The sequence below is a fragment of the Acromyrmex echinatior genome, chromosome 12, assembly GCF_024713525.1.
Source record: "Acromyrmex echinatior isolate Ae372 chromosome 12, ASM2471352v2, whole genome shotgun sequence".
NCBI lineage: Eukaryota > Metazoa > Arthropoda > Insecta > Hymenoptera > Formicidae > Acromyrmex > Acromyrmex echinatior.
Window position 1 is genome coordinate 12034053 of NC_141863.1, and position 26478 is coordinate 12060530.

A 26478-nucleotide genomic window follows, 5' to 3' on the forward strand; every position below is an offset into this window, starting at 1 on the left:
CAAAATTTCAGAGTGATTCGTTCAATATTTTGCATGATAACTTGAGAATGAAAAAGCTGTCGGTCCGATGAGTGCCGCGATTGCACAAAGCACCGGCTTACTCCTCCACAGTCAAATTGGTCGAATTGCGCTACGAATTGCTGCCGCATTCTCCGGATTTAGCCCCCTGTGACTTCTTCTTGTCCAAACTTGTTCCAAATTGAAAAAATGGCTCGGTGGAAAGAAATTCACATCGAATGAGGAAGTCTGCTGAAACAGAGGCTTATTTTGCAAAGTTCGACAAATCGTATTTTTCTGAGGGGGTTAAAAAATACAGAAGCATTGGGAAAAGTGTATCCTAAAAGAGGATTACGGTGAAAAATAAAAAAAATTTTTGTGAAAAGCTTGCGTCTTCATTACTAACACGGGTACTTATTGATTTGCCCTCGTATGTATGTATTCTCAGAAAAGTGGATCTTGCTATGTAGTTTACATCCACTTTTTCAGAGGGCAGTAGTGCACGGCAGCATTTTGCGATTACAGGCCGTCATGTCCTCTCTCAAATTTCTCGTTTTTACTCTGCTTGAACACGTGCACGTGTGTTAACGATTGAATATTGATGAAATGTTTGTAATTAATAATAAGATCTAAATAATTTATAAACGTATCTGAACGAGATGGAATTGAATGAAGAAATTGAACCAAAATTAAAAAAATTTCACGAACTTGAGTTGGATGACAGGATATTAAAGGTAAAGTTAATTCATCACAGTCTAAAATAAAATGATATGTTGTGTATTTAGTTCAAATTTGATAAATATGAAGGAGATGGGCTTACCGATTTTGATGAAATTAGGCTTATTTTGCGTTTTTATACGAAATAAACCAACAGAAAAAAGTATTGCTTTCGCTCCGCGAACCGAGATATTAAGCGTTAAAGTTGATGATTATCAGGTTAGGAAATCTATCAAACTGATTTTACTAAGTTACTTTATTAAGTCGGTGGATAGTTAGTAATCCTAAGTCTTATAGGCTTTCTACAATAAGTTATTATCTAAGTTTTAAGGCTTAAACTATAAAAAATTGATTATAATCGATCATTCTTTTCACATTTGATCGTGATCGAGTAATTTTTTATGATTTAAGACTTAAATCTTAACAGCTTATTTCAGAAAGCCTATTATTGATAAATCATAAATAGGTGAAGTTGGCCAACAGCCAACTTGTATTACTAATAGGCTTTTTACAATAAGTTACTATTTAAGCTTTAAATCTTAAGCTATATGAAATTTATTCTAAACGCTCATTTTTTTGCAAAGCAATAATATAAAGAGATACCTGTAATCGAGCAGAACAAAGTTATTTTTAACAATATTTCATCATTTATTATCCGAAGAACATAGTTCGTTTCACACGGAGCACATTTGTTCGGACCACACAGGTCCTTCAACAAATAATAATATAAAGATTTAAATTAAACAATATATCGGAAGAATTAACATTACATTATTAACAGTTGAAAAATTCGTTGTAAAGAAACGTTCAAAATTGTAAATTCTCCAAGAAGCAAATTGTCCTTCTTGAATTCCTGTTTTTAATGTGAGTGTATATACATAAAAAGAAATTTCCATGGTTGTTGAATGAGAAGGAAAATAATATTGATAAAAACGTCCCTCATTACCTATCATTGCTATTCAAACCCTCCTAATGGAAATCTTACGTTCAACATAGGTGAAAAACAGACTAATAATAATCAAAATTTAATTTCACGTATTAATTTGAACTCAACTGATTTTAAACACTTTAAATTTGTTTTTTCTCACATTTTAAATGATAAATAGTTCATAAATCTTTTTGAAATAGATTTGCCTACAGAAGTTTCTTGTTTATTACAATTGGGTGGTAATTTTAGCTTACCAACCTACATCAAAGAATCTTCAATATTTGAGTTTGTTAAAGATTTTGAATATCACGATAAATATTTTAATAACACAGCCAACTTAAAGATTAGAATTAGTTTGTTGCAATTTTATTAGTTGCAATTTCTAAATTTAATAAGTTTTCACATAAGAAAATAGAAAAGAAAAAAATTTGAAATTGATTTGTTGAATATATATAAAGTTATTAAACAATTCTGCGAGAATCCTAACATTCTTGTTACTAAGGCTGATAAAGGCAACCATTGCGATTAATAAACAAGATTATATTAAAAATTGAAGATGCAGATAGAGATACTTAAGCTATTGTTGATCACAATCCTATTAACAAAGTTAAAAAGAAATTAAATGGAACCTTAAAAAGTTGGTTTGATAGAGATTTAATTTTAAGAAAAGTATATACTTTTCTTTATATTTTAGTGATTCTGTTCTTCTTCCTGGAATTTATGGCCTTCCCAAGATTCACAAGGAAAATTGTTTTTTCAAAATTATTGTTTCTTTAACACAGCATTATCGAATAAAGTAAACGCCGAACGGTCTTTTCCCGGCAAGTTGAGAGGTCCCAGGTTCAAACTCTGGCTGAGGTAATATTTTTCGCAATAAGTTTCTTTCCGTTTTGGGGGTTTTATTTAGAGGGGGTTTTATTAAACAGTTCATAATGATTATGTTGAAAGTCCGACAATTATTAGCGCGCAATATATCATATTTGGAACAAATAAATTGATTAAACATATTAACATCTTTGATCGTTCGGCGTTCTTTACTTTATTCGATTTATTTATACACGGTTCTTCTTATAATGTTTATACAGCATTATATTCTATAGCAGCATATTTACTCGATCATCGCGTCAAGTGTAGAGAAAAATCCAAAAACAGGCTAATAATAGTTTCGAAGTTTATAGATCACTTGATGGAGTAGAAACACACAATTCTGTTTTGATTTTGTTGGACGTGATTTTTATGTTCACAAACATTCCTTTAAATTCCTCTCGCAATTAACGGTATTAAAAGAAGGTGACAATTAATTTTTCTAAAAACGAACATCCCACTGAATGAATTTATAGAAATTCTAAAATTTATTTTCTCATCGACTTTCTTTTCGTTCAACAATAAAATTTACCAGCAAACTTTCACACTATGGGTGTAAATTTTATTGTTGAACGAAAAGAAAAATTTTTATCCTTATCTCCGATCTTAGCTAAGTTGGTACTGCGAGATCGAATTGTATGAGAATTGAATCGTTACCTGTTTTACAGAAAAAATGATGAATCTTAAGCACTTCCTTTACGCAGATGGAAATTCGTCGTGACATTATTATTTGTCATATCATATATGTTACCACTATTTATATATATGTCAAAAAAGTTTAATTGTTCTAAAATTATTTATTAAGTGTGAGAGATCTTTCTTTAGAAAAAGCAGATAAACATCGGGTTTCAGTGTCACTTTGCTTATTGATACTACTTATTTTTATGTATGTCATTTCAGATATTCTTTTCAATAATGATTGTTCTGTATCTAAAATTCTAATATTATCCCAATCCAATTCGTGCATCTCATTCAATTGGTGACGTGAAACCACTGACATCTCCGAGGTGGATCTTCTTATGTCAGCTTTATGTTCTTTTATTCGAGTTTTTAATTTCCTTTTTATAAACCATTCCACAATGATCCTCTTTACACAAAGGATCTTTTCCAGTTTTAATAAATCTATTCAATTTATTTATAGGTTTGTAAGCGATATTAAAGCCCTGACTATGTGATAATTTTTTAAATTTTTCCGATACTTTACTTAAATATGGTATTATAAAAAACTTTTTCTTTAAATTAGAATTATAATCGCTTTCATTATTGTTACACTCACTATTTTTATCTAAATTCGTTCTTTTTTCTAAAGTTTTAATTCTGTTTTTTATTGTTGAAAAGATGAATTCAAGAGGATAATCATTCATTAACAGAGTGTAAACTAAGTCAGAAATTTTGGATGGGATAAAAACAATATTCTATCTAATTGCCCGATGATTACACCCCTTTTATGTACTAACGGATGATTCGAAAAATAATTTAAATATCTCCCTGAATTAGTAGGTTTTTTATAAATATCGAAGAAGATTCTTCCTTCTTGTTTAACATCTAAAAAATTAATGCCGTTTTCGTCGCCAAAGTCAAGTGTAAATCTTAACCTTTCATGATATAAATTAAACAATTCCAGCACATTCTCTACTTTGTCTTTATGCACGGACAGTACAATAATGTCATAACGGAAATAAAAAGATGAAATAATATTATTAGTCGTAATAATTTCTTGTTCTAAGTCTTGTAAAACAATATTCGCTAATATAGGACAATGGAGAGCCCATTGGCATGCCAAAAATCTGTCTAAATATTTTTTTGTAAATATTTCAAATTTAAAAATGTAGAGTTAATTATAATCATAATTGCTTTAACTCATCGAAAGGAATCGAAGTCTTGTTTTCAATCAAGTTCCACCTACGTTCAATACTCTTTAATATTAAATCGGTCGGAATGTTCATGTACACCGAAACCACGTCGAACGATATAATACTGAAATTTTTATCGATTACTCTTCCATTGAGCTTATTCACAATATCAAAACTGTTTTTAACATAACTGAAATTCTTTTTGTTATTATTGTCTATAATATCTTTTAAGAAGGTCGCCAATGGATAAAAAGCACTGTTTATGCAACTAACTATTAATCTTAGCGGATGATTTTCCTTATGTTATGAATTTTTGGCACTCCATAAGAACTCGGAAGTTCGCTGTCCGATACATACAATTTTTTGTATATGTTTAGGTCAATGTACCCCTTGTTTTTCCAATTTTTTAGTAAATTACTAATTTCCGTTGTTATTTTGTTGATGGGATCTTTATTTATTAAAATGTATGTGTTCTGGTCATTAAGAATCTCATACATTTTCCTTCTGTAACTTTCACGATTCATAATTACTGTTGTGTTACCTTTATCAGCTCTGGTAATTAAAATTTCAGGATTCTCTGAGATGAATCGTTTTACTTCCCTCATCTTCTCATATAATATTATTCTCAAACGATTTAATGTCGCAGTTATCTATTGATTTAAATATTTACTTTGTTCCTAACCGTTTTACAAATTCCGTCATCAGTTTTGAAAAGGTTACACTCCACAAGTTTAATAAACTCGAGCATACTCTTTTTTTTGCTGATGACGTTGTTAGGTAAATTAAATTGCTGATCTAATTGCAATACGACTTTGGCTTTTTCTGGAATCTCAGTATGAGATTTATTAGCCATTGTTCGTTTATACTCATTATTGCAAAATTTGTTTTAAATCTGTCTGGGCAAATATTGTACGTTGTTTGTCGTTCATTGGCCATAATATCTTTGGTTGAAATTTTCTTTAACTTCAACGGTGCACTTAAGATATTGCAATTCATCTTAGAGTCTAACGAATGTATTATGTTATAATTAATATTTTTAATTTTCATTCTTTCTCTAAATCTATGACTCGCTCGCAAGTTTTTGATTTTATTATTAATCCTTTCTTGTTCCTTTCGCCAAATTCTATTAAAATTGGTTTCTTGTCTACAAAAGAAAGAATTGAATATGTTAAATGGTAGAGTTTTCTCTATCTGTCTATACATGTTATAATGAACATTTCAAATTTTACGTGTAATTAAATGTTATGTGTTCAAGATGTTTATATGCGTCTTGTAATTCTACCCGTAGATATTTGAATATAAAATTACGTTTCAGTCTGTCAATTCTTTCTTTTGAAGAGTGAAACAGATTATTATTTTCATTTCGTGTAAATTTAAACATATAATTAGGGATTAGAAATTCCTTCCTTCAAAAGATCCTGGAAACGATCCTTTCTGTAAAAAGGACCATTGTAGAGTGATTTATAAAATAAATTATTTAAATTGTGAGTCTTCTTATGTTGGCCAAACAAAAAGGAAATTAAAAACTCGAATAAGAGAACATAGGGCTGACATAAGAAGATTCACCTCGGAGATGTCAGTGGTTTCACATCACCAGTTGAATGAGATGCATGAATTGGATTGGGAAAATATTAGAATTTTAGATACAGAACAATCATTATTGAAAAGAAGAATTTCTGAAATGATATACATAAAAATAAGTAGTATCAATAAACAAAGTGACACTGAAGCCCGATGTTTATCTGCCTTTTCTAAAGAAAGATCTCTCTCACACTTAATAAATAATTCTAGAACAATCTAAACTTTTGACATATATATAAATAGTGGTAACATATATGATATGACAAATAATAATACACAATGTCACGACGAATTTCCATCTGTGTAAAGGAAGTGCTTAAGATTCATCATTTTTTCTGTAAAACAGGTAACGATTCAATTCTCATACAATTCGATTAGAAGATATTAATGATAGGTTAATTTTTTTAAATTAGAATCTGGAAATTCTTGTTCTACATAATTCGCAATATGACAATTGGCGCTGGAACATTGTTGTACGATGCACCTTCACAAGATAAAAGAACACGTTTATACATAGTTATATTACACGATGGCTGAATTTAATGTCAGATATATCATATTAGGTGTTGGAATTAATTCGTAGCGTTTTTTAATGAAAGAATGTTATTTATTTCACATGGGCATTAAAAAATACATTAATGAAAGTACTTCCCATCACTTGTAAAACGCTACGAATTAATTCCAACACCTAATATATAATTCTGCATTTTAAGAATATTTGTGAATTTACTGAAGATGGCCAGATTGTGGCCGAAACGTCTAATGATTTATTAATGTAATGATAATTAAATATCACAAACAATATCTTGTGCTGTGGTTTTATAAATTAGATAAATTTCAGAATCAAAATGTCATATATAAGATTAATTATGAAGATTGCTCAGCATCTTATGAAGGGCAAACGAAGAGACAATTGAAGACGTGCATTAATGAACATAAAAGCAATATAAGATGGGACTCTTCTAGACACTCTGTTATCACTGAACATATTCTGAATGATAGACATTGAAGCTATAACATAAGGATGATTTCTAAGATATTACATCAAGAAACAGAATAAAGGCATTAACTCGCAAAAAGACATAGAGTGTCTAGATGAGTCTTACAATTGTTTATTAAAACACATGTTCAACGAAAGTAAATAGGTACTAATCTTGGTTTCATTTCTCGCTCATTATATTTATTGCTGGTTTTAACATTTGCGTTCAATCGAATCAGACGTTTTAATATAATGATGTTTCTGTTGTATATGTAATTTTAACAATTGCGTAAGAAGTTTTATTGTAATTATCTTTTGTTTTACATGTAAGTCTTAATCATATATTGATTCTTTAAATAATCAGTTTAACATTGACAATCAGTTTAATAAGTTTCAACTCTTTTTGATTAATCTTTAATGACTCTTTACAATAATTATTATTTTTATTATATTTTGATTATATGACATCAATTAAATGATAATTATACTATATAGGTGTTTCCTGATTTCAATTTTATAATTCTGAAAATGAAAAAATATTAAAAAAAGATGTTCATCTTTATACTCACATTAAAAACAGGAGTTCAAGGCTGAAGGACAATTTACTTCTTGAAGACTTTATAACCTTGAAATGTTTCTTTACAAAAAATTTTTTAATTGTTAATAACGTAATGTTAATTTTTTCTTAATATATCGTTCAATTTAAATCTTTGTATTATATTTGCTGAAGAAGGACCTGTGTGTTCCGAAACGTCTTATATGGTCTTCGAATAATAAATGATGAAATATTGTTAATAACTTTGATCTATTCGATTACAGACTGTCTCTTTATATTATATGAAATTTACCAATCATAATCCATTTTTCTTCTCATATTCGATTGTGATTGGTTAATGTCTTATATTAAGTGTTGGAATTAATTCGTAGCGTTTTACAAGAGATGGGAAGTACTTTCATTAATGTATTTTTTAATGCTCATGTGAAATAAATAACATTCTTTCATTAAAAAACGCTACGAATTAATTCCACACCTAATAATTTAAAACTTAAACTTAATAGTAATAGTTTATTGTAGGAAGCCTATAAGACGATTTTCTTAAGATTGACCAAATTCGACTTTATTCTTTCCCATTAGTTAGAAGTTAGAAGCTGAAAATTGATGACCATGATTTGGTCCTCTTCTGATTTATGACTAATGGTTTATTGTAGAATGGCCATTAGACGAGCTAAACGACTCGCTGTACAATTAACAACTAATAGATGCGAAAAATCATAGTCACCTATTTAGGTTAAAACTGGTTAAGACTTAAGATTTCCGACTACCGACTCATTGTAGAATCAGCATAGCGGTACATGAGAACATGTAAATGAGACTAGAATAAGTATTTTCTGCTTAAAAAAATTACATAAATTCTCTTCTTTAAGGGGAAGCCAGAGTTACCAATGGAACATTATTTCATATTTCTCAAACCATTTTGTTTTTCTTATACAGAATAAAAAATCCTCCAGAATAAAAAAAAAAGCAAATAAAACTTTGGAAAAGTACAAACTGTTATAAAAATTCCTAAAAAAATTGTAAATTACAGTTTTCTGTTACCATATAGATTCGCTTCCTTTACATATATATAAATGAATGCAAGGATATATCCAAACAAAAAGTACTTTTGAATAATAACACACAATGTCACGACAAATTTCTATCTGTGCAAAGGATGTACTTGAGATTCATCGTTATATTTTTTTGCTGTAAAATAAAATCTGGAAATTCTCGTTCTACTTTTCGTGATATGACTTTGGGCATTTTAATATTGTACGAAGCATCTTCTCATAGAAATGAACACGTTTATATAATCACAACATACGACGGTTGAATTTAATGCCAACTAGATGTAACTCTGCGTCTTAAGAATATTAATTGAATTGTTGAATTTACTGAAGATGGCCAGATTGTGGCCGAAACGTTTAATGTTTTAATTGATGTAATAATAATTAAATATCACAAACTACAACTTGTGCTGTGGTTTCTTATGCTCTTCTTTTTATATTTGAAAAAGTACTTTCCCATATTCGAGTAATATATAAGAATATCATGAGATCTTCAAATTATGATTTTGAAGTTTACAAAAGAAATGGCTTGAGAAGTACGATTTGAGCGTACATAACCTTGCATTCATGTGATATATGTATAGAATATAGCAGAGCAAGAAATGTACGTAACGTTTTACTTAATGATTCTGATTAATGTACGTAATGTTTTAATTAATGTATGTGTACATACATTTTTGATGTAAATATTTTATTTGGAATTAAAAGTTTGTTTTATTAACATCGATTAAGTTCGGCCATTGCTCTAGCATCCCCTTAAAAATAAAGAACCTCGCACAAACCTTATGGAAATTGAATTTTGGTCGAATTGCTTGAAAATTTGATATGTTGTAGATCTTATCGTTCTATAATAATAAAAAGTCTCCACAAGCACGACTCCCTATAATGAACCGCTTGACCTTCACGAGGCGTCACTTTTCGAAATGGACTAATACTACAATAACTATGTAACTTATAGTTACACATAGTGAATTTTATTTATTAACATTTTATTTATTTATTAACATATAATTTTCTTACAAGAAAGAAATATTTAACTGATAAGAACTAATAGTACGAGTAATTATAAAAACAACTGTTGTGAAAAATTGCTCTAAAAAGATTTGTTTGTAAAAGTAGTTGTGAAAATAACTGATTTAAAGAGTAGCTCTGAAAAGAATTAATAGGTCGCAGGAGTTCAAGCACGATCTCGAGATGCGTACAAGCCGGATGTTGAAATGAGATAGCAATAATTCGATTGGCATACGGTTTACTCAATATAAACAAAGTGCGCAGCGATCCTTCGTGTGCGCCTCATAATCGTGTTAAAAATTCCGCTAGACGTGAAGCAACACAGCGTTGACTTAAATCTCAAAAATCAAGTTATCGACTTTGATATAGCTTATAGCTTTTTTGTCAGGAACAATTAAGTCAGTATTATCTTTGTAATTTTTTTACTTAAAAATATACATCGAAAGAGCAATAATAATATCGAAATACACCATACTCGTTGAAAATAAGATATTTATTAGCTCGTTTTGAAAAATGACGCCTCATAGAGATCAAATTCATTACAGGAGGTCATGCCCGTGAAGACTTTTTATCAAGATCTACAACATATCAAATATCAGGCGATTCGACCGAAATTCAATTTCCATAAGATTTGTGCGGGGTCTTTTCCTGCTTTAAAAACACAAATTCTCTGCTTTGAAAATAGAAATTCTGTCTTTTAAAAATAAATTATTTTCTATATAATTTTTATTTTTACAGCAGAGATTTTGTTTTGATATTTGTCTGCTTTAAAAACACAAATTCTCTGTTTTAAAATAAATTATATAGAAAATAATTTGGGTTTTTAAAGTAGAAAATTTGTATTTTTAAAGCGGAGAATTTATGTTTTTAAAGCAGAAAGTTCTTAAAATACAGAATTTGTGTTTATAAAACAGAATTTGTGTAATCTTCTATGTCATGGATGTGACAGATTTCCTAACCTGAATAGTTGTCAACTTTAATGCCCGTATCAGACTACTACGGATTGACGATTGATTAACAGTTGCCCGGTTCTACTTCAACTAATCATGTAGCGAGTTCATCTGAAATAGAACTGGGCAACTATCAATCGTAATCGTCAACTCATAAGCTTGGTCTACAATAAGTTGTAAACACTCCGTTACCAGTTGCAAAGGTTGGCAACTACTAAAAGTGCTATTTCTGGTTGCAATAGACAGTCGCGGTTGCCAACGGAGAGTTGTTCAACTTTTAACTTCTTGGCTACAGCAACTGTCTCAGCAACTGTCTGTCAATCGTAACACCTTAACCAATCAAATGTTCTGTTCAAAAAGCGCGAAGAGCGAAATTACAAAAGTTATAGTTCTACAAACGCTTTAAATGGTGCATTCTGTTTAGTAACATCTCGAATATCTAACACATAACCTGACTTTAACAAATCCACTTTGATTTTTCGGCTACAGCAAATAACGACAGACATTCTATTTTCTGATTGATTGTTTCTATACAATTCGCAACTTTTGACATCCAAATGTGGATTAAGTATTGCAATGATTTATAACTTGTGACTGGCAATTTGTCACTCCGCGACTCGCAACTAGAAACTTATTGTAGATTGCCCTGTAATTTGATACTTCCCTAAAGGTACATTTTCACGATGCCACTTCAACTAGCTAGAGTACCTATAATAACAGAGCGCGAATGAGGCAATGCATTGAAACGCGCGCGCATTTTCAAATGTGAAGTGTAAAACAAAGGATGCGATCTGATATTTATTGTCAGTGCTGAAAATTTATAGCGCATGTAACGTATACTGTATAGTTTTAGCATCCTGAAATCATATCCCAAAATTTACTGCCAGTACTGAAAATCTATAATGCACGTAATGTATAAACAAAAATTATAAAAGGAGCATACAGCCAAAATGCTAGTTGTTCCGTTGTGATGTCATATATTTAAAATTATCATTATAAATTAAAATTCATAAGCGTTTTGGCCGATATTCGACCTTCTTCAGTATATTCTACTATAATAAATCATTTCAAGTCGAATAAAAATTACAAGAGATCTATAAATCTAAGTTTAACTCAGTCATAATATGTGATGATCAGTTAATATACGATGTTGAGTGTATGAAACAGAATAAACATTTTTGTGAAATGGTTGATTTTCGTGTTGAATTTACAATGTTGGTCTGCTATTAATTGCAAATCCTCGTGTAGTACAGCATTTCCAAGTTCTAATTTGAATTTACATAATTAAATTGTTATGAAGAATTTTTTTAACGTAATTATATGATAGTATTAACAATCACTTAACATACCTGTACTAGTATGAAATAGGAATTATAATTATCCACTGACAATTTTCCACTCTTTATAATTTAATTTTATTTTTAAGGATGGAAGAATTTTTCTTGTACGTTACTTGTTAACAGAATTTTTGTGATTATCTGTGTTCTGGCCTCCTGTATTTATATTTGCTAGAAAAAATTGAAAAAATTTGATTCAATATCTCAAAAAAATAACAATCAGATTTTTTCAAATTTTTTGATCAATTTTAACTCGTATCAATGGGGCGCGAGTAGACTGAAAAACATTTTTGTGAACAAAATTGGGCCGACGCTGTAATCCTTAATTAATTTTAAAGTTTTTTTTATTTGCTCAAAATTGAATGAGCTAAAAACCCACATTTTGCGTAAACTTTCATTACGGTTCAAAGTAAAAATTGCCGATTCAATGAGTAGAAAAAGAATCAAAATTATACGATAACGAATATTAGATTAGCAATTTTTAATCAAAATTTACACAAAATGGTCTTATCGATTTCGCGAACAAATAAAAAAAAACTTTAAAATTGTTTAAGAATTAGAGCATTGGCTGAATTTTTTCGTCCACTATGCAAGTGCTTTGAAATTTAATATTGCTTTTAAATGGGATTTTTTTTAAATAATAAAAAAAGTAATAAGAAATAAGTAATGGGACTTCTTATAATTGTATATATTATAAAAAAAAAATAATGAATTCAAAAGAGTTAATATGGAGTCAACGCTGTATGAAATGCAAAAAATTCTTTATAAATATTATTTAATTACAATGCTCGGCATATTTTGGACCGATTCTGGTGCGCGATCCCTACTACCACTCGAGGCTCAGCGAACGAGCGCTCACGTGACGCTGGCTCAGAAGCGTCTCTGTAGCTTAAATGTACAGAGGTCGTATTGTACGTTAAAGAATATTTTTCTTGCAAAATAATTTTTATTTTCTTAAAAAAATTAAATTCTAAATTTTCTAAAACATTTTGTCATAATACAATAATTCTATCAGAAACTATTCAATAATTGTTATAAATTCACATCGAAAAGTTTCTAGAATAATTAACACATTTTATCCTAATAATTCTTGCCTATCAGAAACCATTTAATAATTGTTATAAATTTACATCGAGAAATTTCTATACAGACTGAGATTGAAGTCAGAAAATATATGAATCTGGAAATTTCGTATTTTCCATACGAAGTCTTACAAAGTCTCAAGTAACAAGGATTTTATATCGCAATAACTATTTTCTTCTATAAGCGAATATAATTATCATTTTAATTAAAACCAACCAGTTGTCAGTGATCATTTTCTGAGTTGCTTAGTGAGTACAGCAGAATCCTCCTGGAAACCTGGAAAGTGAGTAGACATTAGATGTTTGAGGATTTCATCTATTATCTCGGTATGATTTCCGTTTAGGAGCTTTAAGCAGCCCAGATGGGAAGTGTTGTCTTTGCTGAGGACTTTGTTTAGATGCTTCAGGAGCGCTCTCAATGCTTTCACAAAAATTCCTCCAGCTTTTTCTTTTAGCGATAATTATTGCTTTGCTATAACAGCGCTGTGTTTGTCTGTAAGCTTCCCACTCCGTTGTTAAATTTTTCCTTCTTTGTTGAAGAGCTTTTTCTCTTCCGACCTGTGTTTCGAGAGCTTTTCGCTCTATAACATCTTATTCGGTAAATGTTTCGGCTTTTCGGGGCAGTTTGCCTCGTAGACCCTTTTATCGTATCACTCACATACTGAGCCGCGAATTCTAGATTCCTCTTGGAGTGGAATCTGATTGGAGCGTTCTTTAGGATATTCTCAAGGTCTGTTCTATAGTCCTCCCAGTTTGTTGTTTTGGGATTACGCCTCTAGATTTTAGATTTTCCATATGTTTGAGGGTGAATCTTATCTGTCTGTGATCCGATCCTGACAGTTCTCCGGACACTCTTCAGTCCAGTACTAGGCCAGCCACTTTCTTGCTGCATATGGTTATGTCAATCATCTCTTGTCTTCTGATGCTTATATCAATCACCTCTTGTTTTTCATCTGAAGTCCATGAAGGTGAGTTCGGATTTCCTGTTCAGGATGGCTAAAACTGGTGCCCATTATGGAGGCTCTCCCTTTTCAAATTTATATTTGAGCTGCCTCACCCTATATGGGAGTTTGCATCACAGCCCATAAGGAGTTTGAGCCTCCGTTCCTTTGCATAGCGCACCAGCTCTTCAACCTTTTTCTGTTGTGGTGCTGTTTGAGAATCGTGGGGCATATATACCGATCCCATTAGTACAAGTGATCCAAGTGGTTGTCCTTGTCCAAGTTGAGCCTCAGTTGTATCACGGTCATACCTCCGTCGCTGTGCTGTAACATAAGAAAAGCATTTAGTTCTTTAATTACAATGCAAGTCTATTTTATCCTGTCTGCTTTGTATATGACTCCTCAGTCACTCAATCCTTTAATAGCGTTATTCAGGAGCTATGACTCTTGAATGAGTACTATTGCTGTCTGCATTACAGTCATGCTCCTGGCTAAAATCGCCAACGCCTTTGCTGTTAATTTGTACTATTGTAATATGAGACCCGCGAAGTCTAAGCGGTCTCCCGTCCCTGTAGTTGCCTCCTCCCCCCCCCCCCGCCTCCTTGTATTCTTTGTCGAGCAGCTTTACAGTTGCTTGATCCAGCCCACAACAAGAAAGTCGTAGGTTTTAAGAGCCTCCAGGGAAGCGCCATCGATTAAGGCAGCGAAGTGGGCGCTCTTGGCATTCCTGCTTTTGCTCCCCCTTACAACGATCCATTCCTTGGCGCCCAGATCCGCGTTTTGCCTGTCGAGAAACTTGATAATTTCTTCGACAGCCAAAGGCTGTCAGGCTCCTCCACATGCACCATCACCTCGCTTGGGAAGCTCCTCGGCCGGCAGCACATGCAAAATATGCTCACCTATATTAAATTTGATGAATTGGTTTTTTAGTCAGTCTACCAATTGTTGGCTGCCACAGTTGATGATAACTGCGTCATCCTTCTCCCACCCTCCAGAAAGCGGGGGCTAGCCCCTCAGGAAGATTGAGGATGCGCCGCGTGATTAGTTTCCTGATCTTACCCATCTTACTGGAACTTAGCTTGATTTCAGGATAGCCCTCGAGGGGCTATCTTGATAGTCCCTTTTGTCGCCTAGGCATACGACCTTCCGTCAACGATCTTGAGTTTCTTGCCCGAGCGACTGTCCGTTGGACTGGGGGTGCAGTGCTCCAGCCTTGCGCGTTTAACCGCGTCGGCCGCAGCACCGCCCCCCCCCCTTCACCCGGTAAGACTTTGGCGCTTGAAGGAGTTGGAGTTAGGACTCCTGCTCCTTCTCCCTTTTAGTTTGGCAGTGCCGAAACGAGGTCTTAATTTCCAACTTCGCTGTGTTGTTCTTCTCCAATCGTTCGCTTCCTAGGGAAACCACACCCTGGAGAACTGTTTAAGGTTAGCGAACTTTTGATTTATCGTCGTTTTTCTCCATACAATTTCCATGAGTACTGCGGTCACGCGATCTTACCCGGGCAGAACCGCGAATGCTTGAGGTTTGGCTATTACTCCTGGAGGACGCCCGGTATCCAGGAGGTACCGTTCGAGACGCAACTCTTTTACGATATGCAGCTCCAGGTACGGTAGCTCCCCTATCTTGGAGGAGTTTCTCTTAGTTGATCGCCCACGGGTGGATGGTACCGCAGACGACCGTAAGCCCCGCCACCCGTCATGGCCCGGAAGCTCGCGGCCTCCAGGATACGCATTTTGTTGGTCGATGTTTACTTCATCAGACGTTTGGCACGAAGATATCATATCTGCTGTTAAAGTTAAAATTAGGTTTTATTAGCCTCGCTATTGCTGTGGGGCATTCAGACCACGTGCACCTCGAGGCTCGCGAACCCTTGCCCCATGACTACTACAAGATAGGAACTCTTTCGGGGGGGTATTAGCTCTGTCAAAAGACTATTTAAAAAATTTATATTATTTATGTTATTTTTGTACCATCTGTTAAATAATACAATATTTATAAAGAATTTTTTGCATTTTATAATATACAGCGTTGATTTTATATCTGAAAAAGAGGATATTAAAAAAAGGCTGATTTCTTCCACAAAGAAATTTGTTTAAATATATCATGTTCATGCTCAATTTTCAAGGTGTTTCCTATCCTAAACTTTTTATTAATATTATCATATTCAAGAGATTAAAATCTATAAAAAACGCTATTTCTTTTATTTACATTCTTTTGGGTAAAAATCAGACCTTTTTTAATATCCTCTAAAAAAGAGTTAGATTTTTCTTAAAAAGATGTAAGTATAAAAAACAGTGTTTTTTTTTATACAACAGATTTTGATTTTTTGAATATGATACAATTATTAAAAATTGGTATTTGGGGAACACTTGAAATGCAAGAATATCGAAATTTGTTTAAATATGTCATGTTCATACTCAATTTTCAAGGTGTTTACTATTATCGATCTCGAACTTTTTATTAATATTATCGTATTTAGGAGGTTGAAATGGTTCATGGAGTTTACAGGAATATGATAGCTATCAACTGTCAAAAACCTATTAAAAAAAATTTCAATTTAAAAATAAAATATTAATTAATTTCAAGGCTCCGTACAGTGGTCGGAAAAATTTTGAATTCTTAATCCAGGCTTACAGCCTGTAGCACATTTTGACTAATTTTACTTAACGTCATCCTCATTCTTTTTGTTTTATAGCATTTAGGGCTATCGCAGACAAAATTTCTGTAACAATAAGACGTAAACTTAAACTGAGTCAGTCAGGATACTGTTTTAGATCTACGTAATCTAACGGAAATAGAAATAACAGTAAACTTATCCATAAAGCGAGTTTCAACTGGTTGAAATTTGCCTTATTATTAGTTATGGATAAGTTTACTGTTATTTCCATTTCCGTTAGATTGCATAGATTTAAATCAATATCCTGATTGACTCATCGACTTAAGTTTATGTCTTATGGTTACTGTTGTGGAATTTTATGTACGGCAGCTCCTAGACCTTGCCCGGAGACATAAAACATTCGAATTTAAGGATGATATTAGCCGTAATTCATACAAGCCCTATACGGCTGTAAGACTTTGAAACATATTGCCTCACGTTCACTGTTTACAAATTCTTATTATAATTATAATTATTATTATTATGTTAAAAACTCAATTTATTTATTAAAAATGATTTTTAAAAAATTTTTTTTAGTATACAATCTTAATTAACATACGTGTTTTATTTTGAAGTGTTACTTTTGAGTTTCTAACATAATAATAATAATAATAATAATAAAAATGTGTAAACATTGAATGTGAGGCAATATGTTTCAAAGTTCTATAGCTCTATAGTGCCCTGTATGAATTACGGTTAATATCATCCCCGAATTCGAGCGTTTTATGTCTCTAAATACCATTATCGAAACGAAAGGAGTAGGGATGATGATAGGCAAAATAGGTCAAAATATGCAATTCAGCTGCAGGGCTGTCTCAACCAATTTTAAATATTTTTTTTAATTTGCTTGAAATTAAATGAGTTATAAGCCCATTTTGCATAAGTTTTATGGTTTAAGTTAAAAATTGTTGATCTATTATTCGCTATCGTATAATTTTGATTTTTTTTCTGTTCACTTAATTGGATAGGCAATTTTTACTTTGGACCGTAATCAAAATTATGCAAAATGGGCTTTTAGCTCATTCAATTTTGAACAAATTAAAAAAAAACTTTAAAATTAATTAGGAATTAGAACATTGACTAAATTTTATTCACAAATATGTTTGTGCCTAACCGTGCCATGGTGGCACGGGTTAAGAGAATGTTGGAGTGACTGACGACCTTGATAGAAGTCGATATTACAGATTTTTATTTTTAATGTATAAAATGCATCCTCTAAGTTAATATGATCATGCAAGAAATTGAATCGATAATTATCAACATTTTTATTCCATTTCCTACATTACTATCTTAGCTCAGGGACGAAAACATGTATTAGGTACACACAATATTTGTTCCACACAATATTGTTTCCACAAATATAAGATTTATTTTAATTTTGGAAAATTGTTCAATAAATTAATCATTGCATTTGTGGATCATTAAATTTCTTTTATTTCTAATCTAATTTATTTCATAATTTCATTTCATCTTTAATCATTACATTCCTCAGGAGAAAAATTTTTAACCAGAGCACGTAAGAAGCTTGTTACGAGCCTGAGTAGGTCGATAATTCTGATCGTTTTAATGATCCAACGAGGCACATTTTATGACAGCGCCGATGTCACAATATCGAGGAATTAAAATAGTGCTCGATGCCTTTATGTCAATTTTATTGGTAGCATACAATTGAAATTTTTGTAGACTCCGTTCTCTTATACTAAAGTTCTTAAGCTTATTTCTACAAGCATAGTATTGTTTTTTGAGATTTTTTTATAGGGCGCCAGCTACTTACTTTAAACATGCAAAGTCTAAAATTCTTATATGGAGCACATATTGTGACGAGTCGACTGCAGAATCGGAAAAATCATAATTTTTAATTTTCTTTCGTTTTTCGTAATTAAATTGTAGCTGGTACCCAGTGTTGTTGTCGATACTTTATTATTAATTGGAGGACTTTTCAATCTGTAAATGCAATTAAGAGAAACGAATAAATGAAAATTATCACACTTTATCGGTAAAACAGGACTACTCCAGCATCCCCTTAAAATTGTTCAAAAAAATCTTAAAAAAGAATTTGATGTTTTTTTTTTGAGATATTGAATATTTAGGGGGTGTCCTGATTAATTTTAACAATTTAAAAAATTGTTAAAATAACTCTAATACACGCACGCACGCACGCACGCACGCACGCACGCACGCACGCACGCACGCACGCACGCACGCACGCACGCACGCACGCACGCACGCACGCACGCACGCACGCACGCACGCACGCACGCACGCACGCACGCACGCACGCACGCACGCACGCACGCACGCACGCACGCACGCACGCACGCACGCACGCACGCACGCACGCACGCACGCACGCACGCACGCACGCACGCACGCACGCACGCACGCACGCACGCACGCACGCACGCACGCACGCACGCACGCACGCACGCACGCACGCACGCACGCACGCACGCACGCACGCACGCACGCACGCACGCACGCACAGGATGTCCTGAAACTTTTTATTAAGCGCTCTTGTGTAGATAGAGCGGACTAAACTGACAATTAATTATCGAAGAGTCCTGTATCATTTTGCAATTTTCGCAAAAGTTAACAAGATATTAATTACTAAAAATCGCTGAATATTGATTTATAATAATTTTTTACTCAAATTTTATCAATCTTATAGAAAAACAGTGAGAGACAAAAATTATTTAATAATAATGTCAAGAAATATAGGGCATACAAGAGTCAAATTATAAAACTTAAAATTTTAAAATTTACAATTTTAAAATTATAAAAATATGTGTAATTACATACTAAAATTGTCAAATATTCTAAATATTATAATATACATATAAATATGACATGTTCGGCATCATGATTGTGCCTTCTTCAGATATTCAAAATATGCGCAGTAACAATATTGTTGGATATTGAAATTTTTTCGTAGAGAACAGACAAAAATGTAATAAAATGAGACCAATAACCAATAGCTAGGAAGTAGAATGAAATTGCTCTTACTTGGTTGAATGATCGGATGTAGAAATTTTCAAGTGTTCTAATTAGATTAGAATTATAAATGAAACATGTAAACAATATCGTCGCTCATTTGTGTACTTACCGAAATGACCATACAATAATCTTTCACATATATTTGGTGTTCATTAATGTTACATGAATACTAGTAATTTTAATCATTATATAAAAGTATGCTGTACATTGTTAAGTTATATACGAAAAATGAAAAATCATACGAGAATAAAAATTAGTGTGTGATTATCTATTACTGTGGTGTTTTATTACTGCGAGAAATCATATATTAAAACATAAATCATGATGTTGCAAAGTCATGTTTTGTTTATGATTGGTATATAAACTTTGTGAAGACCTTCTGTATCTATCTGTAAGTTTATGCTGTTTTTCTGTTTTTTAATATTAATCATTTCTGAGATTAATTGTTTTTTTGTAACAAGGTTCTTCATCTAAAATTTTAATACAGAGTCTTCCAGTAAGAGGTTTCAGTTTAAATTAATAAAAAAAACTAATAAGTTTTTAGTTATATTTATTCTAATCCAAAGTACAGATTGTGCGATTAAACGTGGAATATCAATCTAATGGCCGCCTCGATTTTTCTTACAAATGGTCATCTTTTTAGGAAATTTTTCATCACGTTTTCGCATGCGGCTCAATTTCGCCAATAACAGTTCGAATATTGTCTTTGCGCCTGAATCATTTGCGGAGCATTTGTAAGTCTTATTGTTCACATAACCCCAAAGGAAAAAATCCAGGGATGTCAAATCGATCTGATCGGCCAATTGAAATCTTCTAAAAAAATGTGAAATGACACCAGGGCTTCTCATGTAATTCCATATTGCTGAAAATAAACATCGTCCAGGTCCAGTTCTTCAATTCAGGTAAAAAAAATCTGTCATTGTTTTTCGATAGCGCAATTCATTCAACTGTGACACAATCAGCTTTATTTTCGAAAAAAAGCTTCGTTTTTGAGTCTGGCTGATCGAGCACATGTTGGGTTCTTAACATTGCTAACCTGGCGAGACGATCAAATTTATCGATTAAATTCATAATTGTTGGAGAAGGCGCTTCTCTACGACCAAAAAATTGGTATGGATTTTGCGAACTGTCTTCGCGAAATTTTTACGAGTGTTTGTGGTGAGTTTTCACTATTTCTATGCTTTGCTTAATCGAATATCAATCCATTGTTGTTAACCACATAGTTTTTATTCGACAATTGTCAAATACGACAACTCCATCTATAACAGATAAAAATGCTGCGAAATTTAAAATGAAACCTCTTAATGGAAGAGTGTATTCTCCCATTCGGATTCGTGTCCTAGATCTAGTCTATGGTCTGTTATCACAGAACGACTAGACTTGTTTTATCGAATGTGATTACGATATATTGTAAGTCTAGTTTTTAGTTGTCTACTCATTTGTCCGACATACGAAGCATCATAATCTTTGCACGTGATTTTATAAACTACGTTTCTGTTAGATGAGAACGTTTCTGGAAGAGAGAATCTTTTTGGACTTTTATGAATTTATGTAATTTGTTGGAACTGTAAAAAGAAACTTTGGTGTCTGTGCTAATTGTTGAATTTTGTAAATTGTTCGAATTTTTCTATAATTAAAGGAATGAACGGGACTATGAACCATGTGGTTCGGTTATCTGAATTTTCAATGTTAGGTCTTAATATTTTAGTTTCTCGTTACAAAAGACTTTAAATTCTTTTGTTAATGGTGTCGAATATAAATTTTTGTGGATAATCATTCTCAATTAAGATGTTGATAATGAATTCTAAACTTTTTGTATAATATTCTTCATAATAATATTGCTTTGTCTATTAAACTTATGATGGTACCTCTTTTTTGAGAGATGGTTAGAATAATAATTTAAATATCTGCTCGAAAAACTTTGCTTATGGTACCAATCAATACTTAAAAATTTTCCTCTTTTTATGATAGTGACATCTAAAAAATGTAATGAGTCGTCTTCAACTTCTAACGTGAACTGAAGATAAGGATGAAACGAATTAAAACATTGCAGAAAAGAATTTGAGATGTCGCGTAAATAATCGTCTACATATCGATAGAAGAACGGTAGCTGATTGTTAAATGACAATAATGCACTACGTTTTAATCTCTGCAATATTAGATCTGCAATGATGAGTGACAACGGAGAACCCATGGGTGTGCCGAAGCTCTGTTTATATATAATTAAAAATAAAAAAATGTGGAGTCAAGAATAAATCTGGCTACTGTCAAAAGTTCATCTTTCGGTGGATCGCATTTATTCGAGAATTCCCATTGTCGTTAACAGAATCCATAGCTAATTCTACAGGGACATTTGTAAAGAGCAACACTATGTCTAATGATATTAATTTGTAATCGTCCTCAATTATTATTTCTTTTAGTTTATCAATTAATTGAAAGCTTTTTTATGACTCTCTGTTTTTGTTTATATGATATTGTATGACATTGTGATACATGATATGAAACCGGTTAAAGAATGCAACAGACTGTCTATTGAAGAAATGATAATTCTAAGAGGATTGTCGAATTTGTACTTTTGACATTCTATAAGCCGGAAGTAACCCATCACTGCAGTGTAATTGTTTATAAATTGAATTATTGATGTAGTTGTTTTTCTTCTATTTTATTAGTAAACTACCAAAAGAAGTTGTGAGTTTTTTAATAGGATTTTTAACAATAACTTCATATGTGTTTGTATCTTGTAGGTCTCCTAGTTTTCTTTCAGTCTATATTTATAATTATCTTTTTCTAATGTTACCATGATATTATCTTTATCTGCAAAAAATTTCAACATCCAACTATAGGGTTGTTTTGTTTAAAACTTTTTTTTTTAAATAAATATTTAAAACATATTTTAAACATCAGATTAAATTAAACATGCTTTTTTTAAAACAATTTAAAACAAATGTTTAAAATGTTTTCTTTATATGTTTTTAATACTATTTAGTAGAGGAGAAAGTAGCTTCCCAGTTACATTTTACCACGATAACTTGGTTTACTTAGTTAATAATGAATATTTAAGTTTAAAATTTGACAATTACATTCGTTAAAATGTGTTGAATCGATTCTGGATACAAAATTACGAAACATTTATTACTTAGGACACTATTAATAAAAATGTGGCGACACCATTGCATAATCGAATATTGTGAATCGAAGAGAAACATGGATGATAATGTGGCCTTCTATAAAAATAGTATATTCTATAAAAATAGTCTTAAAAAGTTAGTTTTGTTTAGAAAACAGCAGTTTGCAAAATTAACAAAAAAGTAGAATATTGCAAAATGTATGCATGTATGCAAATATGTATACATATACACATACATATAATATAACGTTATGTACATATAGGTACCTCATATAGGTACACTAAAAATCTATAATAACGTAAACTATAGATTAATATTAGAACTACAATTAGATCAAGGAATAATTATTTTGATATATTGTAAAAAGAAACCATGAATAATCAATACACATAAAGGAACACATTAGAATGCCATGCTATTGTTTAAATTTGCATAACTCAAAATATATACAGTTAAATAAAATGTTAAATAGCAAACAATTATACATAAACATACTCAAATATACATATATTCGTGAGATAATACGCTTAAATTTAAGAAAAATGAGGAAGTAAGTGTTATTAAGTGCTAAAATGTACCTCAAAAATGTTTCAAATACTTGAAAGTAAAAATTCGTTATAATAAGTGCTGGCTATTGAGTATTGACATATTAGCATTATTAGAGTCATGGTATACAACGGCATTATTTAACAAATAATTTCATAAATAATCCTTAGGATTCGCTATGTAACAGATATAAAGAGAGGTCACAATATCTACGCTAGCCATAACTACATAATACTTCTCCTCTACTATATTTATAAATTTGTGAAATATTAAATTTGATTAAACTATTAAATAATTTTAATCTGAGTATATAATATAATAAAATTTATTTCTCTCTGTAGATATGTGAAACATATAGACATATTTGCGTATCTATAGTACATACAATACACATACATATGTGTGCGCGTGCGTGTGTAGTGTATATTTGATGTCATTACTTGAGACGATCTTGAGATTAAGAATGAAATACAGACTTTAATATAAAATATAATTAATATATATTATATATATTTTATATTTGTATAAAACGTGTTTTTTTTGTTTTAAATTATTTTTTTCTAAAGCTGTTTAAAACAGCTAAAATATATAAAATATATTAAAAGCACGTTTGAACAAAAAAAAGTGAATGTCTTGTAAAGAAAAAAAAACCAATTTTGATCAATGGATAAAACCTGGATAAAACTAGTAATTTTTACTGTTCAATGCTCATTTGTTCATGTAACTGCTTTAATTGCTGGCTGAACAATGAATTGTATATTTTTTTTCTATTTCAAATATATATGTAATTAGCTATTTGAGTGCTAAGAAGTGCAATCATGTCTTTTTTTATTTTAAATCAAATCATTTCTTTACTCCTTTATTATGATAAAGGATTAACAAATTCTGTTACTTCCTTTTGTTATCTCATTATTGGACATTTACTTTGCATTAAAGAATAGTTTGGTTTAGTAACAGCTAATTGTACCTTAACAATTAAAAATTAAATGTATTAACCCTCAACATATGAGTGGGTCATTTGGACCTGGGTGAAAATTTTAGTTTGTCGCTATTTTTATACGGTCAATATTGTAAAGTTGAAGTGAGGGAGGGGGGGAGGGGGTAAAAAACTTGGAACCTTTCTCTGTCGATTACCGTGATGCAATTGTTTCATTATTGTCTTGACGCTAATTGTGCAATAAAAGTTTGGCTTGGGTGACTTGGACCCGTCAAATGTAAGTACGATTTTTGCCGAAAAATTCGTTTTTAGTAAGTGCCTGTTTATTAGTGCTGTATTCAAATATATAATGTCAAATATATAATATATGATGTCTTCTTATAATTGAAACATATATTCATTGTAAAATAAAAACATTTCTGCCAGAGAAGCGTGAAACGATCTATTTTTCTCAGAATTATATTATAAAATCGTGAGTAAATAATATCGAAATCATTGTATATTTAATATAAAATATTTTCATTGCATTTTTTTTAAAGAAAATACTCATACCTCCGATATCATTTTCCGAGCATGTACAAATGCTCCCACTTCAGTCGTGCAAATAATTATATAATATTTTTTGGGATGAATCAATATAACTTTTTTTTCTTAAAGTTTACGTTTTCGTCTTTTCAAAACACTACTTATTTTTATTTATATCTTTTTTTATCATAAAGATAAGATTTTTTGAAGAAAACTGATTATTGCACTTTTTTCACAAATTCTTTAATATTTTTTGGCATAACTTTTTCCATTATTATCAAAATCTTTTTATGTTTTGATATCTCGATTCTATACATTCTGGCATTTCATTAAAAAAAAAATATATTTTCTATTGAGATTTACGATAATTACGGAGCTAGTTAAAAACGTCGTGGGTGACTTGGATCCAGACATGTAAATTAAGACTTTAAAACGAAACATGTAATTGAGAATTAAGGAAATTAAGCTATTGTAGAACTTATTTGAACGCTTATTTCTTGCATTATTTCGTCAATTATCTCTGGTACTTAAACGGTTAAACAATGACGAATTCAAAAGTTAAGTTCATAATCAATGAATGAAAATATCAAAATATGTCATAATAGCAAGTTCTTATAAATATGTTTAAAATATACAAGAGAAATATAGATTAAAAAATATATTAATTAAATTATATAGGCTATCACGAAACTAGGTTGGATGGAACCTACATTAATACAAGACAAAGTGATACCTTTGTTATTGGAAGGAAAGGATCTCTTAATCAAGGCTCGTACAGGTTCAGGTAAAACTGCCGCCTTTGTAGTACCGCTTATTCAGAAAATATTGATAAACAAACGGATACAAGAGAAACAGGAGATCAAAGGCCTGATCATCGCACCTAGCAAGGAATTGTGCAGGCAAATTCATGATGTTATTGTGAGCTTAACGACAAAATGCTGTAGGGAAGTCAGAACAATTGATCTTAGTTTACAAACGGATTTAAATGCGCAAAAACTTTTACTGAGAGATATGCCAGATATTGTTGTGGTTACACCAGGTCGATTGCTACAGCATTTAAAAGCAAAAAATTTAATGCTGAAACATAGTCTCGATACATTAATAATTGATGAAGCTGATTTGGTATGTCTACTACTCATATAGTATAGAAGTTACAAACATTACAAATTAAATTTAGTCAGATTCATTTAATACATAATTATAACATTGATTATTACAGCTATTTTCATTTGGATACGAAAAGGATTTAAAAGCTGTATTAGCTTATCTACCAACGGTATATCAAGCGGTTTTGGCTTCTGCTACATTGTCTGAAGATGTTCAAAGTTTAAAAAAATTAATTCTTCACAATCCTGCAATTTTAAAGTTAGAAGAGCCACCATTAGCTCCTCCTACACAATTGGCTCACTATACTTTGGCTGCAGAAGAAAATGATAAAGCTGCCATTTTATATGCTTTATTAAAACTACATTTAATTAGGTATCTTACACATAGATAAGTTTAGTAAAGTATATAATATTTTTTAAGAAAATGATGTTTATGAATCATTGCAAAAATATTATGTGTTTTTATTTTTCATTCAGAGGCAAATCTATAATTTTTGTACATACTGTGGATAGATGCTATAAATTGAAATTATTCTTAGAGCAATTTGGTATTCCAACTTGTGTTTTAAATTCCGAGTTACCAGCAACTTCAAGATGTAGAGCGGTTTCACAATTTAACAATGGCACTTATGATATTATAATAGCATCAGATGAGAAAATATTGGAAGAGGTAAGAATATACATGTACATGGAGAGAATTTTTTATTATATTTTATCACAAAATTCACTACACATTTTATT

The 26478-nt window shown here is 31.3% G+C and overlaps 1 protein-coding gene and 1 long non-coding RNA gene across 3 annotated transcripts in view; one reads left to right on the forward strand and one right to left on the reverse strand.

Annotated features, from left to right (window-relative positions):
* Hlc (putative ATP-dependent RNA helicase DDX56) overlaps nt 1-26478 on the forward strand; it is a 57721-nt gene that overhangs the window by 182 nt on the left and 31061 nt on the right. The window contains exons 1-5 of one of the 2 annotated variants that reach the window (XM_087411919.1): nt 539-731; nt 20139-20397; nt 25310-25753; nt 25851-26110; nt 26215-26407. In XM_087411919.1, coding sequence (XP_087268045.1) covers nt 25331-25753; nt 25851-26110; nt 26215-26407 — 876 coding nt within the window. In that variant the 5' untranslated portion in view covers nt 539-731; nt 20139-20397; nt 25310-25330. Of the gene's footprint in view, nt 1-11; nt 732-20138; nt 20398-25309; nt 25754-25850; nt 26111-26214; nt 26408-26478 lie in introns of those variants that run through there. The other variant, XM_087411918.1, reaches the window with a different exon arrangement.
* On the reverse strand, nt 91-16902 carry LOC147907918 (uncharacterized). The gene is made up of 2 exons (XR_015546951.1): nt 10495-16902; nt 91-10113 (listed from the first exon to the last, which is right to left on the reverse strand). It is a non-coding gene; the product is annotated as an uncharacterized LOC147907918 (long non-coding RNA).